Source organism: Chrysemys picta, chromosome 1, assembly GCF_011386835.1.
Source record: "Chrysemys picta bellii isolate R12L10 chromosome 1, ASM1138683v2, whole genome shotgun sequence".
In the NCBI taxonomy this organism is placed as follows: domain Eukaryota; kingdom Metazoa; phylum Chordata; order Testudines; family Emydidae; genus Chrysemys; species Chrysemys picta.
In genome coordinates, this window is record NC_088791.1 from 84,946,061 (window position 1) to 84,963,318 (window position 17,258).

The following is a 17,258-nucleotide window of genomic DNA, read 5'->3' on the forward strand; positions in this document are numbered from 1 at the left end:
GAAGGCTTCGTGGGTTTTGGAATATGTGGTTGAATGGGGTCAGGAAGTGGGGGTGCATTCAGGGTGGTCATGTCCTGTGACATAGTCTTTCAGACCCACAGAAATTATTTACTTAGTGGTAAAATCTACAATAGTCTGGATGCTGTACAAATAAATATATAGAAAGAAACAACTCCTGCCCCCAAAGAGTTGACAATCTAAGGTCCTGATTCTGCAAATACTTTTTCCATAGGGGCTTAACTTTATTCACACTAATAGTTCCACTGAAGTCAACAGAGATATTAGTTTGTATATTGTTATTGAAATACTTTATGTCTGAAATACTAGTACTGGCTTATACCTTACATATTCCCATTTCTTTACAGGTTTTGCTGCTTTATGCTTACAATACAAAGTATGTCAAGATTGTCAGCATCAAGACTTTCAATTCAGCCAATGTGTTTTCTGGTCACTTGTGGATTCCACTGACTAGGTAATTAATCACAGACCTTGTTATATTATTACATGCTATATTATGTGTGTAATATCTACTGTATGCATAATTTGTGTCTTGATCAAATGATGACTGCTCAGAAATATAGCTTAGTATTTGAAGGCTATAAATACTAAGGACATAGATCAGTTGTGTAGGGTGCTACAAGGGGGAATAGGTAGGAGTAATGAGAGAAAATTAGGTAAAATAAATTTTAAGCTGAATATCAGTAAACTTTGAGATATATCAGAGTGTGGATAGACTCCCAAGGAAAGTAATAGAAGCAGTATTGTTTGAGCAATGCAGAATTGGACTAGAGGAAGCACTGGAGAGCATTGTGAAGGAAATAGTTTTGTAGGTAAAAGGTATCCCTGCCCGTCAACATTCAGGAACTTCCTAATTTTGTTATACAAACTATAGCAATATTTTATGTATTATTTCAAATCCAACCCAGATCATCAAATTGTTAAACTTAACTGGTGTGTTTTGGCATACAAAACACACAATATAGCAACAAAGGCAACAGAATAACAATGGCACAAAGGAGAAATATTATTTTTGAAGTATGTTTCCTCTTACCATTTCTATTGTGATTCTTTTAAATCACAAAGTGCCTAATACTGCATTCCTTCACATCTCATATTTCCTTTGTCTTCAGTGAAAGTTTGGTTTGTGCAAAACTGCAGGATCAGGCTTGAAATGAAAGAAGCCATCACAGTAAAACTGTGTGAGAAACAACTCATGTCAATTTGTTTATGTATGGAAATAAAAGTACCATCAAAGCATTGCCAAATGTATAGCTGCATTTTGTAACAGATACAACATTATTCTTTTTTAGAATTATTTCCTTACATGAGAAATTGTCTAATGTGAAACAGCAAATTGAAATTTTGGTGCAGTCATCTACAAGTTTTCCTTTACAAGAACAAAGTGAAAGACAGAAACGAGAGCCTTCAACAAAGTCCAAAATTAATCTCGCAAAGGTGCAACTTGATGAAAAAATAGAAGTAAGTGAGGATAAATTATGCTCAGGATTCTAAATACGTTTGATAGTCTGATGTCTTAGATGTTTATTTTTGAGGAAATGGGAAAGTTGGAAGAAAAGACAAACACTGAAATCTCCCTCAACTACTTCAATGAAAGTTGAAACATTTTCACCCACTTCACCTAATCTTTAACTTTGTAACTTTTTTCCTTTCTTGTCAGGTGTGCCTGGCACTTTAAAAACATAAAATATGCTCAACTTCCCTGAAAATAAAGGCCACATTCTCAGATGTCTAAATATGACTGTAAGCACCTAACTTTTTTAGTGATCCGTATTTGAAAATGTTGGCCATGGTATTATACTAATATGAAGATCAATATAAAAGCTCTTTTGACAAAATAACTTATACATCTTCAGTGCAGAATGGGCAGTGATTGGATTCTAAAAAGAGAACCTTCCAATAACTCTGAGTAGGGCTAAAACTGGCAAGGAATTTCTTTTCATCTTCTCTATACCACCATGCTCTCTCTTTTTATTAGCAAGGCTGAATATGTCTCTGTGACCGAAACAAACAAATAAATAAATAAATACAAAAGAGGCAATTTCAGAATTTCCATGTGGTCTCTTTGAGATAATGTCAATGGAATAGAATATTGCTGCAGCATAACTGCTGCTTGATAAATGCCGAGGAAAAGTAGGCGTTTATTTTCAAAGTGGGAGACATTTATCATGTGACAGTGTTCTCTTTATATCTATTATATGAAATGATTAATGATGTAGATGCTGTCATTTTGCTTGATGGGTGCTGTGAAGCAGTGACAATTGCTCACTGTGCCGTTATTGAAAAGCTGTATTCTGACTGGCTTGGAGAACAAATGATGTTTCAGCCAATCACAGACTACAGTGTTTTTAGAAGGTAGACAGAGCTGTCCTTTAGTGACTGTTTCTGATTAGCTGAAGGTTTTTGTTCAAACTTTCATTAGTAAATAAGTCAGCGATCTGAAAACCACAGTCTGGAATGCTAATTGGTTGTGGTATTTCTTTTGTATGTTACATGTACACAAATATCTTTTTGCCTATCTGCTTAACTCTGTCTTCAATAAATGTGTGGCAGAAGTACACTTATTGGGGGCTCATTCCTAGAGCTGTCCCGTCCATAGGATGGACAGGGGAAACCGCCCTGGGCCCTGCACTTTGTGGGGCCCCGTGCTTTGGGACGCGGGGTCCTGGGTGGTCTGGGGGGTTAGTAGAGGGCCTGGCGCCAGCAGCAACGAGCAATCTGGCCCCAGCCTGCCCTGTTCCTCTCCGCCTTGCCGGCTCCCGGTGTCGCTTGGGGGAGGGGATGGAAGCCGGAAAGAGGAAGCCGGTGGGGACTTGGGGGAAGGGGTGGAATGGGGGTGGTGAGGGAAGTGGGGGGGTGTTGTCCCGAGCCCCGCACTCCCCTTGGGATGGCCCTACTCATTCCTGAAGTCAATTGGTGTTTTGCCTGAGTAAGGACTGCAGGATTGGGCCCTTGAGTTGCTCTAGAAAAGACCAGCATGAATTTATTGTGGATACTATAAGTCTGGTACTTTATAAATTTAAGGATGTCTGAGCATCACTTCTCTGCAGTATTAAAAAATGGAACATAAACATTCCCACACTTGGAATTCTGTCAAAACAACAAATAACCCCATAATTGTGAGGCATTGAAAAAGAATTTTTAAAAATCCTATCTAATAGTTCTGAGCAGAAAACGTAAAATACAGCATTGATTTTTTTCCTATTTTGTTATCATTAGGAAATGCTTAAACAATGTTTGTCTGAAGTAAAAGCTTTGCTGTGTGTTGTTCCAGATCTGTCCTCTCCATTAACTGAGGTATGATATTCTGATTTTAAAAAAACCCTCTTTTTCTTCAAGGCTAAAATTCTTTGCTCAAACTAAAATAGAGATGATATCAATTAGTGTCTTTCTTTCTTTCCTACGTTCCTGGTTTTAATAGAGATTTGTACAATCAAAAGAGCATTCATGTACACAATTGTTACCTGCTCAATATAGGGCACCCCGCCTATACCCTACCCAGGGCTCAAGGCATGACTCAATCAATTTAGGCACCCCCACCCTTTCCTTCCAAGGGCTCAGGGTGTAAGGTACCTATCCTTACCCACAGGGCTCAGGAAGAAACCTGGTCAATTTAAGTACCCGCTCCTACTCACAGGGCTTGGGGCTCTACGGGTCTGCAGAACCTTTTCCCAGTGAAAGAGCCTTAAACAGCTGTGCTCTAAACACCTGTTTATTAGCAACACACACACAATATGTATACCAAGCAAATCTTTTATGCTCACCATTCCCGATATACAGACAGATTTCACCCAATGGCCATTGAGGACCCACTAATCTGGGGATTCCCAGCGATGCCTCTGCACGTCACGGTCATATAGAGGGGTCAGAGTTCTGGGAGCTTGATGTTTAACTGCAGTCCGGAAATGGCACCCAAAAGCATTGTTTTTCATTTACATTATATAGGTAAAAACTAGCTACCTCCCAGAATTTCTATTCTTGCAACCCACCCCTAATTCTCTTGTAGTCAGTGTGGTGCAAGAGAAAGACCGTCAATACCAATCCCAGCCTAGCCATCCAGACAGAGATTGGAAATGCTTAGACTTATTTGGATGCGAGACATATTCATCAGCCATGCTCCAATTTTGAATTTTGTACTACGAGCTCTGATGGCTAAATACAGTGACAGTAGCACCTCAGAGTTATGAACACCCCAGGAGTGGTCGTTCATAATTCTGACATGTTCGTAACTCTGAACAAAACATTATAGTTGTTCTTTCAAAAGTTTACAACTGAACATTGACTTAATACAGCTTTGAAACTTTACTATGCAGAAGAAAAATGCTGCTTTCCCTTTGTTTTTTTAGTCGTTTACGTTTAACACAGTACTGTACTGTATTTCCCCCCTTTTTTTTTTTGGTCTCTGCTGCTGCCTGATTGTGTTCCAAATGAGGTGGGTGGTTGACTGGTCAGTTCATAACTCTGGTATTCGTAACTCTGAGATTCTACTGTACTTAAATTATTCCAAGTTGGAGGAACTCTGTTGTGACCTTCCGGAGGCTAAGAAAGAGCAATTTCAGACTTTAATATCTAAGAGATGCTTCCTAGCACATATAAACCTACAAGCGGCATTAGGCTGCAGATACTGCCGCCCGCTCCGTCGCAACTGGTGTGGTCATGAGGCATTCTTCATGGCTCCACCTCTCAGGCTTTCTTAAGGAGATACAAACCTCTGTGGAAGACTTACCTTTGAGAGCCAAAAAGTATTCAGTGCACACAGATGATTCCCTGCACTCCCTTAAAGACTCCCAAACTACTCTCCATCTTTCAGCATCTACATACCAGTGCCAAAAAAACGCCTGGGGAAGTATCATTTCCCCCCCATGATCCTGATTACTGCAGTATACTCCTCAACGGCACTTTTGTGACATCCAGCACTGAAAGCAAAGACCTCCCTCCAAACGTAGACAGCACTCCTCGGTGGGCTACCTCTCACGCACACCCACCGAAGCAACAATTTTGAAGGTGTGGTCGAGGCCCTGAGAAGTCTCCCCCTCTTCCAGTCATTTCCACCTTCTTTAACATCCCACCAGTTTGGCGACCGACTATCTCTGTTTTTCCTACCATGGAGACTAATCATGTTGGACAAGTGGGTTCTAAAGATAGTCAAGGAAGGATACTCCATCCCCTTCCTATCCTGCCCTGCCACCTCCCCACCCTCGTCCCTCTTCAGGGACCCCTCTGACAGACTCCACAATAGACAGCCCCTACTGCAATTAGAGCACATTCCACATGTCCACTATCCACCTCGATAGCTTTTCTCAATAATGTCCCCATTGCTGACATTTGCAAAGCTGCTACATGGGCATCAACAGACACTTTCGCCCGCCACTATGCTATTATGCATGATGCCACAGCGGACACTCTCCTAGGACATGCTGTCTTATCATCAGCAGTAAATGTCGCTCTGAAACCCCAGCCTTCCAATTAGGGGCACTGCTTTCTTGTCACCTATAAGTGGAGCACCTGTAGTGACATCACTCTAAGAAGAAGAGAAGATTACTCACCCTGGGCAGTAACTGAGGTTCTTTGAGATATGTGTCCCTATGGGTGCTCCAGTACCTACTCCTCCTGCCCTCTGCTTTGGAGCCGAAAACACAAGTTCTGTGGCAGAGAAGGAACTGGCAGCGGTCAGACTGCACAGCACTATATATAGGTCCCGCTCACAGCGCAAGAGTGGGATGTGCACATGTGCAGTCCGATGGGCACTGCTGATGAAGATCTCCGATCCCAGGAGCAGGGTGTGCTGCCGCACCTACAAGTGGAGAACCCACAGTTACTGCACAGGCTAAGTAACCTTCTCTTCAATCAGCATCAAAACTTTCCAGTATGAGGCACTATTACTCAACTTTCTCAACGACCTTAAGATGGCCATGAAAGTGCTGCAGTGGCTGCAGCTGAGTGTTCAAGTAAGAATCCCTAGGGTAAGCTTCAAAGTCCATCCTAACCAGTGACCCCTCCACTAATCCCCAAATACCTTTACCCTACAGCTGCCCACAGCATAATGATGAATACACAAGGCATCCCCCTCATCCACCCTTTATAAATAATTAAACCGTGGATCTCTCACCCCTTCCCAATCAAATTATCTCCTCCTCCTCATTACTAAATACAGTACTCCCTGGTACTCATAGAGCAGTCCTGCCTATAGGAGTGAGATTGTCCAAAGGACTGACTCTTATGGATCCTGGCCCAACCAATAATGGGGAAAAGGTCCATGGTATCTTGCAGTTCCATCTTGGCTGATCAATATTCACCAGCACAAATGAAGAGCTCCTCAAAACCCTCTTGTACGTATCACCTTCCCCCTTCCCACCAACCCAAATATCCCCTTTGAGAAATAAATCTTCCTCCTCCCAAAGGATCCTATCCCGCCACATTACTCAGTTCATGGCCCATATCTAAATGCAATTATTTCTGCAGAAATCAGACTTCCAACAATCCCGCCCAAACATCTTCCCTGGAAGTAGAAGCTGGGCCAGGTGAATAGGAAGAGATGCCATTCCAGCTTCCTTACAGTCCTGGTGGGCTGTATCAGTGGGGCCTGTTTTAAAATTCTTCTGAACTTCTTCTCATTGTGGAGAATCTGGCTGTAGGTACGAAGCAGGTCCAGCCAAGTTCCCTCATAGCCAAACAATGGCATTAACCTTTTAATTTGATGTAGTTTTATGCCAAAAACAAACTCATATGTTTCCACAGGCAAAACAATTGACTTTTCACACCAACATGTTGAATAGAGGCTTCAGGCCAAATCCTCTCACGTAAAACTTCCATGGGAGATTTGGTTAAGGAAGGATTTAGGGCCTGATCCTGCAAAGGGCTGAATATCTTCAAATCTCACTGAAGCCAAGGGAAGTTAAGAATGCTCAGCACCTTCCTCTTTAAAGTATATTTCAGAGCAATATTTCCAACACTTTCCGTAAATTTTATAAAACATCTTTGGTTAGACTGTGCACATAACAGACGACCCTTTGTTGGAGTCAGGGGAAGCTCAGTGAGAGATTGTGCATCAGGAGGTATAATCCCTCATCCATGTTTTCCAGCCTGCAGGGGGAGTTCACGCACAACATCCTTTAGGATGATGTAGCACACTCCCCTTTTGGTGATCACCGAACCCCACCCCTACCTGTCCCCTGAAGCCAGGATGTGTTGCTAAAACACTTCTTGCCTTACTTTGAGCACAGGGACTGCAGTTGTTCTTGCCTTTGTATGGGGTATGTAAGCAGAAGAGGCTTCTTGTGCACCCTCGCCTCACAGCAGGGCCAGGGAGAACCTAGTCCATTAAAGAAACCTTTTACAGTTGTTGTTTCTTTTCGCCTCCTTTTTGTCTTTTCCTGAGCTAATTGAATGAAATCAGTTTAAAATTTTGCGTAAAGTCTTTTAAAATTATCTTTCTTGTCCTGTCACACTTAGCAGCCCATTGTATTTTCCTGTCTTCTTTTTTCTTTTGTTGAAGTATCTGCCTGTACTTTTGCTTCATCATTGAATTAACTGGTTAATTAGAACAAAAGGCCATTTTCATTCATTTTAGAGTATACAGTATTAGTGTTTAGGTTTTGAGAATAGAAGATGAATCATCTGTTTAAAAATAATATACTCAGTACAGTCAGGTGCCCCAGTGAAATTTTAAAGAATAATGCTAGGGAAAGTCCATTTTACATTTCAAAAGTGATTTCTAAATAAAATCCTTTTTGGCTGAATGCAGTTAAACAGTAACTTTAAAACTGATCTAGTTCATATAGACCAGGTGGTCTCACATTAATTGGTGGCAGGGCTAGGGGGACTGGCATCACCTTCTTACAAGATCCACTGAGATTAAATTGGAACAGTAATATAACCTGGGGCACTCTTTCTTTCCCTTTAGAGCAGTGATGGGTAACCTGCGGCCCTCTGGTTGCCCACCACTGCTTTTGAGCCCTCTCATTGTGTGTGTGGGGGCGGGGAGAGGGGGTGATTGATAATAATTGTAGCTAGTGGGATTCCCTGGCACCATGGCTCCATTGGAGCCACACTACTGGGTGGTGGGCGGAAGGAATCAGGGTTCAAGAGCAGAACAAAAACATGAATGGGGCAGATGGTCCTGGTGCCCTGGCATCCAGTGGATATATCAAAGTCCCCAGGTTTGAGGGGCACAGAATGATAAAAGAGAAACTCTGTGAAGGGATCTTGCTGAGGTTTCCTCCCCCTTAACCCGTTTCCATGGGGGTTTATGTAAGAAGAAGTCATTTTGGGCTCAAACTTATTTATGTGCATATTTGCAATTTATTCTTCCATTGTGGTTGGGAAACCTGTTTTTTGACAATTTAAGAGTTTATTCCTACTGTGATATTAAAGAGCTGTTTACTTAAGAAATATTGTTTTTATCTTTGCCAGGTCCCATTTGATGTTACTTTGCAGTCAATAAAAAATTTGGAGAAAATGTTTGATCCTGCTAATGGATGTATGATAGCTGGAGGAAGCCTTTTCAACTGGGTTGTATCTCTACTCCCTTGAATTTTCTTTCTGTAGTAACTTAATCAAATACTGAATTTCACAGTTTTAAAGGTCAAATTGTGTTCCTACTTAAGCCAGTGGGAATTTTGCCATTGATTTTAATGGGACCAAGATCTGGCCCCTATTGATTTGTGTAGTTTTTAGTTACATTTTGGAAAATGTCACCTTTTATGTTTTATTAAATAAGTGAACTTTCCTTCTTCCTTATGTTTCTTAAACGAAATAATGTCTTTTTCAGGAATTAATGTTCTTATAGGAACTTTTTGTAGTAAAAAGATTTAAAATGTAAGCTATTCAGTCCTAAATAAGTGAGTCTGTATTTTGCTGGGGTTTCTCCTTTTCAAAAACCTCATGTTGATTAAAAAATATGACTAGGTCAAAAAGACTGTTTGCCCTTGAGATATTGCAGGCCTTGTAGCCTCCTAATATTCAAATATAAACTATGGATTTTTTCATAAAGCATGTATTATATGCTAAACTTTACCCTACCAACACACATTTAACTGCTTTTGCAGTTGGTCACAGGTGCTTCTATTGGTGCTTCTATTGATGAGCTTCATTGAGAAACAACTACCTAAATCCACTGCACTGGACTCCTTTCACAATTTCACTGCTTTTAAATTACAATTTCAGACTCCTCTGCCTTTGTTAAAGGAAGAAAAACTCTTACATACTGCTGACGGTGAAACTGATTTGTTAGAAAGTATTTAGATATCTTCATATAATTCTGAAGAGAGAATCTGTAAAGAGGCAAATTTAAAAGCTACAAAAGTATATTACAAATGTATTGTATCTTTCATACAATATTCTAAAATGTTTAACAAAATAACATTGAAAATATGTATACATGCTAAGTATTATTATTGTTTGAAAATTTGGACAAACATTAACTAAAGTATCATAAAAACATATGATACTCTGAGGAAGGAAGTGTTGTTATCCCAACTTTACAAACGGGGAAATAGACACAGAAAAATGAAGTTGCTTGACCAAGACCACATAATAAGTCACTGTGAGATCAAAGATTAGAATTTGGGAGTTTCTGGTCCCTAGCCATTGCTCAAGTTATACGACCATTTTGCCTCAAAACCATTGTTAACTACAATAATTCAGGCAACAAGCAATACAACTAACAGAAAGGATCAGGGGGAAGTGTGGGGGAATTAGCTGAGTTGTACCTGGTGATTAGAGTTTGAGACTGGGAGTCAGAAATCCTGGGTTCCATTCTACCTTCTGTGTGTGACTGCTGAACTTCAAAAAGATCTCACAAAACTAAGTGTTTGGGCAACAAAATGGCAAATGAAATTTAATGTGGATAAATGTAAAGTAATGCTCATTGGAAAAAATAACCCCAACTATACATACAATATGATGGGGGCTAATTTAGCTACAACAAGTCAGGAAAAAGATCTTGAAGTCATTGTGGATAGTTCTCTGAAGATGTCCACGCAGTGTGCAGAGGCGGTCAAAAAAGCAAACAGGATGTTAGGGATCATTAAAAAGGGGATAGAGAATAAGACTGAGAATATATTATTGCCCTTATATAAATCGATGGTACGCCCACATCTCAAATACTGCGTACAGATGTGGTCTCCTCATCTCAAAAAAGATATACTGGCAGTAGAAAGAGTTCAGAAAAGGGCAACTAAAATAATTAGGGGTTTGGAATGGGTCCCATATGAGGAGAGATTAAAGAGGCTAGGACTCTTCAGCTTGGAAAAGAGGAGACTAAGGGGGGGATATGATAGAGGTATATAAAATCATGAGTGATGTGGAGAAAGTGGATAAGGAAAAGTTATTTACTTATTCCCATAATACAAGAACTAGGGGTCACCAAATGAAATTAATAGGCAGCAGGTTTAAAACAAATACAAGGAAGTTCTTCTTCACGCAGCACACAGTCAACTTGTGGAACTTGAAGAGGTTGTGAAGGCTAGGACTATAACAGCATTTAAAAGAGAACTGGATAAATTCATGGTGGTTAAGTCCATTAATGGCTATTAGCCAGGATGGGTAAGGAATGGTGTCCCTAGCCTCTGTTTGTCAGAGGACGGAGGTGGATGGCAGGAGAGAGATCACTTGATCATTGCCTGTTAGGTCCACTCCCTCTGGGGCACCTGTCATTGGCCACTGTCGGTAGACAGGATACTGGACTAGATGGACCTTTGGTCTGACCTGGTACGGCCATTCTTATGTTCTTATGTGTGTGTGGGGTGTTTATTTTTACATTATTCAGATGTTTTCGATGTTGTTTTTCCTATAACACTATGGATAAGAGGAGTACTACAAGGATTATCATATCAGAGGAACCAAGAAAGTGAAACTTGAGTAACTAATTAGGGAATGTATTTTTAGTGAGATTGTTTAAAACTCTCTTATAACTCATATTTAACTCAAACGGAGAAAAGATTGACAACCACTACCCCTTCAATTAAAGGCTGAGAATGCTCCGTCTACAGTTCCAGCATCCTCCAAGAAGACCCCCAACTCTTACCGGGAAGATGAAAAATTTACATTCCTCATATTTCTTTTATAAAAGAAGTAGAAAAACAGCATATTTGGAAAAAACCTTCCAGACATAATAAAAACCAAAAAAGGGCACGATACCTCATTTTTTCTTTTTTTTTTCCAATTCTTTTTGAAGGTCACCTTGAAGTATATCAGGGGGTTTTCATGAGGCTTAATTAATATTTGTAAAGCACTTTGAGACCATCAGATGAAAAGTGCTGTATAAGTAAGAAGTTTTTTATTACAGAGGAGATAACTCTTCAGTGCTGTCAATCTGGACCCTGCCACCACTATTACATTTATTTTTAAAAGAGAAATGTTCAATAGAATTCTTTTCACATTCATATTTAAATATTTTATGCTTTTAAAGATGTTTTTGTTGAAATAAGAATTTTGTCCTACCGTCTCTCCTTAGCACTTCAGTAAAATGGTAATGCTGAAATTTTGACGTCACTGTATCCATAGCAGCAAATTTTACTTTCATAAACACAGGATTAAGAATTCATTGAAGGTTTCAGAAGGTAGCATTGGAGACAACATATTTCTTTAGCATATAATTAAATTCTTTAGTTAACAATCTGCTTGTAACGAAGAAAGCTCATATTTAAACACATTTTCAACAATTGCATAGAGTAAAGCATAAAAGTAATTGCAAAGTAAATTGATTCTTGTTTTCTGTAGCATAGGAATTCAGGTGGGTTTTTCGTCCCCTACCATTGAATGAAGACTAGGGTTTACAGTCTGTTAGACTCAGATAAGTCTCTGTTAGCACCATTACTCAAATCTCTGCAATATGTTGTCCCTCAGTCCTCCTAAAAATATTACGGGTGGAGGGGACCATGTCTTATTTGAGTCCACAGTTTGAAGACTAACGGATGGGACCAGCATTCGCCAGGCCTTTTGTAGTGAGGGTCCAATCCATGCAGTGCAGTGGTGGAATTAGTTACCTCTATGACAGCTCTGAAAAACCTGCCCGTCTCAAGTTGGACACCCAGACATTGAGGCTCCAACAATTAATGGACAGTGGCCAAATTTTGGCCAAAATATTTCTGTGCCTCAATTCCCCATCTGTAAAATGGGGTTAATAATATTTCCCTATCTCACAGGGGTTTTGTGAGGATAAATTCATTAGTATTGTGAGAGGCAATAGTGAGGAAATAAAATACTCCATATTCAGTGCAACCCTTGGATGGCGTGCAGTAAATTGGGGAAGGGGCCAGACACTGAATGATGAGGATAGAAAGAAACATTAAACAGCTGCTTCATTCAATGAGAACCATCCATCCTGTGCACTGAATGACACAGACGTCCTGAGGAAAAAATAACCTGTGATTGTGTAATTAAAGACTGTCAGCACACACCATGGGGATGAATTAAGCTTTATTTTCACAATTCTGAAATTTTGAACACTTGACTTTGCAACCTTAATGTCTTTTTACCATAGTTTTCTTGTATGTAATGCATGTGTATATTAATAATGAAAGCCTGCCTGGGATCTGCCACACCTCCAGAAATACTTAGCTGCTTGCAAGTACTTCAGATTTCATTTCATGAATTTTGTGAAGTGAAAATTGATCGTTTCACGCAGTTTTCTTCAAATGTATGTGATTATTGTGTGAAAGTGGTGTGGAATCCCTTCTGACTCCAACTCTTATTACTTTTCATCTGATTAGCACTAGGAACATATCCTCTTTCTTGGAGAAATTATCATCTAACAAGTGTTGGTTAGCTTCACTGTACCTCAGTTTCCCCATCATTAATAGGGATAAAAGTACTTCCCCAACTCAGAGGGATGTTAGGAGACTTAATCCATTAACATCACAAAATGTTTTCAAATCCTTGAATGGAAGATGCTATGGAATGCAAATTATTATATCGAGAGACCGTATTAAAGAGATATTTGTTGCCTAATCCTTTTTTCAGTCAAATAAGGGAAGAAATATTTTTCTTAAGTAGAATAATGCTAGGGTTAATTTGCAGAATTACAAGATAATAAACCAAATGAATTAGGACAGCAAAGAGCTCTGTTTATGTTTGTCAAATATGCTCTTTGAATTAAGCTACTAAATGCATCATCTGATGAAAGAAGAGAAAATATGCAGCATAGGTTGCTCTATAAATCAAAAGTAAGATAAAGAAACCAAGTGAAAGAGTCCAGAGGTAAGTACTGAAATCTAAAATTTACCAAAGCTATTTTAATTTTCAGCCTTTGATAAGATAACTTCAAAGATAACTCATTCATATCACTGGTCAGCCTGAATTAAGATTCCACTTACAGGCAAATAGAAATTTATAATATGTATTCAACAAAATACAGCAAAAATCTTAGTGGGAGGCAGTGGAAAGAAATGGAATGTCCTCGTTATGATTTCATGAGAACAATAAGGGCCAGATTCCTTAGTCCAACTGAACAGTCCTTAGTGTAAGAGTAGCAGGGGTGGGGGTTGAAAGATGCTGAAGGGTGACTTCAAGCTGCCTTTACATTGAGGGTCAGTCCCAGAGGAAGTTAGTGTATCTCAAGGTTGATCTTGCTTCTGGCCAGTTGCACACAGGGTCATTTCAATAGCCAAAGACTGCCAGGGCAGAGGGATGTCCCAGCCATAATCCCTTTCCTCTGGCCATGCCTCCTACTCAAGGGGCTAGCAGGGAGTTGGCAAAGGAGCTGTTACTGTGACTACACCACCAAAGAATTCCAGCTATCTGCCGGTTCTGTGGCTGCTTTGCAGCAGCACAAAGCACTGGCAATAGGGGCCAGGACCTTACCATACCTTCCATCATTATTGGCATCATATATCTGGGAATATGACAACACTCTTATGGCATAAGAAATGAAGACTGTTACTAACCAGTACAATTGCAGCATATGCATGACTAAAGTCAATAATATGCTGATTGTGAGAATGTGACTGAACCAATCTCACCACTCAACATAGAGTTGTTTCAAAATTTTTGAAATCAAGTTATAATTGTAAAAAACGGGCACCGTATTTTTCTCCTCCTGACTCAGGAATCAGGGTCTTCAGCAGAGCCAGTCTCCAGACAACCTAACAAGTGCAGCTGGCCTGTAATAGGGGTTTCTGATTGACTACACTGCTTGATTGGCAAGAAGAGTCAGCAGACCAGCTCTTAAGCCCAGATGCAGTTTGGCAACTGCTCAGAGAATTTGCCCGTGGCTGCAATAGTTCCTGCTCCTACCTTGTTCCTGCCCTGATCCTGTCTCAAACCCAGGAATGCTCCTGCCTTGCTTTTATCCAAGTAACCTGGGTCTCACCCTCAGCTCCTGTTCTGGACTTCTGACTCTGGATATGACTAGGGAGGCCACTTGTCTGGTATTAAACCAGACAGTCCTGCTTTTCTAGGGTTTGTCCCCCATCTGGAGTCAGACAAAACTGGACGTGATTTTGTCGGGTATCGGATAGGAGATGCCATATTGAAAACCGTGCACAGAAGGTCATACTGGCGGGGATAGAGCAGTGCTGTGACCTTGCACGCACAGTGTGAGCAACATCATGCAGCATGGGGGCACCATTCTGCCCCCATGCAGCATGACCTCACACGCATTGTGCATCTGAGGTCATGCTAGCAACAGTGGGGTCATGTTGGCAGGGGCAGGCTCACACTGTTCCCAGAAGACCTGGAATGTCTGGTATTCCAGGAATGCATGAGTTAGGCTTGCCACCAATCTGGTTTTCACCTGAAAAGTCTGGCTTTTGGTTTGTGTGTCCAGGTGCCATTTGACAAGCCCTGATGTCCTTTTTTTTTAATCTGTGGAAACCATTCACTGCCGATTTTAATTTAACCTGCTGAGAGACACTTACCCAGCGAATGCTTGCCACCCTTGTGACGAGGGGGACAGAGCCTAGCCAATCACAGCCTGGTGCCTTGCCTGCCCAGCCAATTCACAGCCCACAGCCCTCCCGGCCCCGCCCACTCCTGACCACCCAACTGGGGAAAGTTTGGAAAGTTTCTCAGCCTAGAATTTGGCAGGTCATGGAAACTAGGCGGGTGTGCAACAAATGGGGGGGGGGTCCACTCCTCTCCCCTCTCATGTGGGTGTGCTGCAAATGGGGGAGCATCTGTTTCTCTTCCTTCCACAGTCCCACTGTGTGTGCAAGTGGGTGGGACTGCCTTCTCTCTCACGTACTAGAGTAAATAAGGGGAGTCTCTCTCCCCAATCTGTATGTAAATGTAGGGGGAGTCCTCCCTTTCACCCCAACTGTATGTACAAAAGAAGGAACTCCCTTCCCCGGCTCCCCAGAATGGGTGTGCTAATGATGCAAACCTCTCCCACTCTGTGTGTGTGTGTGTGTAAATGGAGAATTTCAAATAAGTGTTTGTAATATGCACAACCTCTTTGAACACAAAAACCCAATCCTGGTCTTAAAAAAGGTAAATGTTATTAAAAACAAAAAGAAAGAAAATACATTTGGAACTTAGGCTAGTGCTAGATTTAAAAAGAGCAAATATAATAATAAGCATCAAGAATGGTTTTCTTGAGTTCCAGCTTAATGATTACAAGCAAAACAAAAGCATTTGGGGGTTTAGCACAGAGTCCACAAGCCAATAAAAAATAAAAGAAATAAATCTAATCATGTCTTCCTAGACATTTTCTGATATACTTATATATCCGGGGTTTCATATTGAGGAGCTTCTAGGTGTGATTTGATGATTTTTCATACCTGGCGCAAGCTTCTTACAGCATTGCTGCTCTGTGTCTCCTCTCTCCGGAGAGCAACAACTGACAGACAAAAGGGGAGTCTTGTTTCAATTTTAAAAAGTTCTAGCCTTCCCATTGGCTCTTTTGGCCAGGTGCTCACTCACTTCCTTTTACCTATGCATAGCAGTGAGACTTTTTAACCCTTTACAGGTAAAGCAAGTAGAGAACAGCTACCAAGAGGGATTTTGTAGCTAACTGGCTGACTGGGTGTCCATAAAAGGGAGCTACCCCCCTTCATTTATCACAGCATCTCTTGGAAGCAAAGTGGAAAACCTGTCTTGTAGGATGCACAGCAGTATAAAACTGGTTAAATCCCTGAGTGAGAAGCTAAAATAAAAAAAGCCTCAGGCAATAGCTAAGGAAAATAAAGGCTTTGCATTCTGTGTAGTAGATGATAGGAGTACAGCAAAGATAAACAAGACAGTTGAGAAGCACATTAAGACAAAAAGGTAGAGATATTTATTATCGAACTGCCTTGGGCTTTTTGGAATCCCTGTAAATGAGACAGAAACTGACTCTTTGGAGGGAGGGAGACTTGGAGAAATTTCTGTCATAGATCACGAGCCTGATTCTCCTTTCACACGGCTTTTACATCTGTGTAACTTCATTGACTTTAAAGGAGATACTAATTTACACACATGTGAGAGAAGAATCAGACTCTTTAAGCCTACAAGAAGAAAAAGAGTTCTGACTAATGCTACAGGAGTCCCTTGAGAAGAGCTATTGGTACAGGAGATAAAACATGAACAATGATTGTGTGATGATGATGAATGTAAGGAATAAAGACACAATGCTAAAGGCTGTCAGGAAAACGAAAAGTAATGGCATTTTGTATAATGGTAACATGATTTTGTTTTTTCCTGACCTTAGTTCACTTACATAGACCAGGACAAATGAAGTGAACCAGACAAATTAACATTTCATCAGCAATGGAGTTGACATGGGCATTTTATACCTAGCAACGTTGAGATCATTTATAAGGGAAAGACTCATTAGGAAGCAAGGGCAATACCAAGGAAGCTAGGGGCTGAAGGAATCTGCACTGTACCATTTTGTTTTGCTGCTTTTGTGTTTAATAGCCCTTTAGTAATAGTCTTTATTAAAGAATATACCACTTAGAGCGAGAGAGCAAAGACAATGTGAACCACCAACACTGGCTGTGAGGAATTGATGGTTGTCACTTTAACAGATCAAAGAATGTTTATTTTGTTGTAAAGCTCAAAGAAGCTGGAGTAGCAATTCATATTCACAGTTGGGGTATACATGCCAAGAAAAGCTGTTGCATGATTGATTATTAAAAATAAATGGGGAGCAGGGATAGAAAGTTGTAGTCCTATAAATCAATTAAACAGTGCCCTAAGCTGAAAAGTTCAGTGCAAGAGCTGAACCTTCTCCAAGTTGAGGTTGGTTTTATTTACAGTAGCACTTAGAAACCAGTCATGATCAGAAGCCCCATTGTGCTAGGTGGTGTACAAATATAATG

General features: G+C 40.5%; 1 protein-coding gene across 13 annotated transcripts in view; it reads left to right on the plus strand.

Annotated features, from left to right (window-relative positions):
* Positions 1 to 8,746, plus strand: part of CFAP54 (cilia and flagella associated protein 54) — a 207,898-nt gene extending 199,152 nt beyond the window's left edge. For all 13 annotated transcript variants that reach the window (XM_008178758.4, XM_008178756.4, XM_024099621.3 and 10 more), the window contains 4 exons: positions 366 to 472; positions 1,311 to 1,479; positions 3,238 to 3,315; positions 8,431 to 8,746. In XM_008178758.4, coding sequence (XP_008176980.2) covers positions 366 to 472; positions 1,311 to 1,479; positions 3,238 to 3,315; positions 8,431 to 8,550 — 474 coding nt within the window. In that variant the 3' untranslated portion in view covers positions 8,551 to 8,746. The remainder of the gene's footprint in view (positions 1 to 365; positions 473 to 1,310; positions 1,480 to 3,237; positions 3,316 to 8,430) is intronic.
* The last annotated feature ends 8,512 nt before the right edge of the window (positions 8,747 to 17,258 follow it).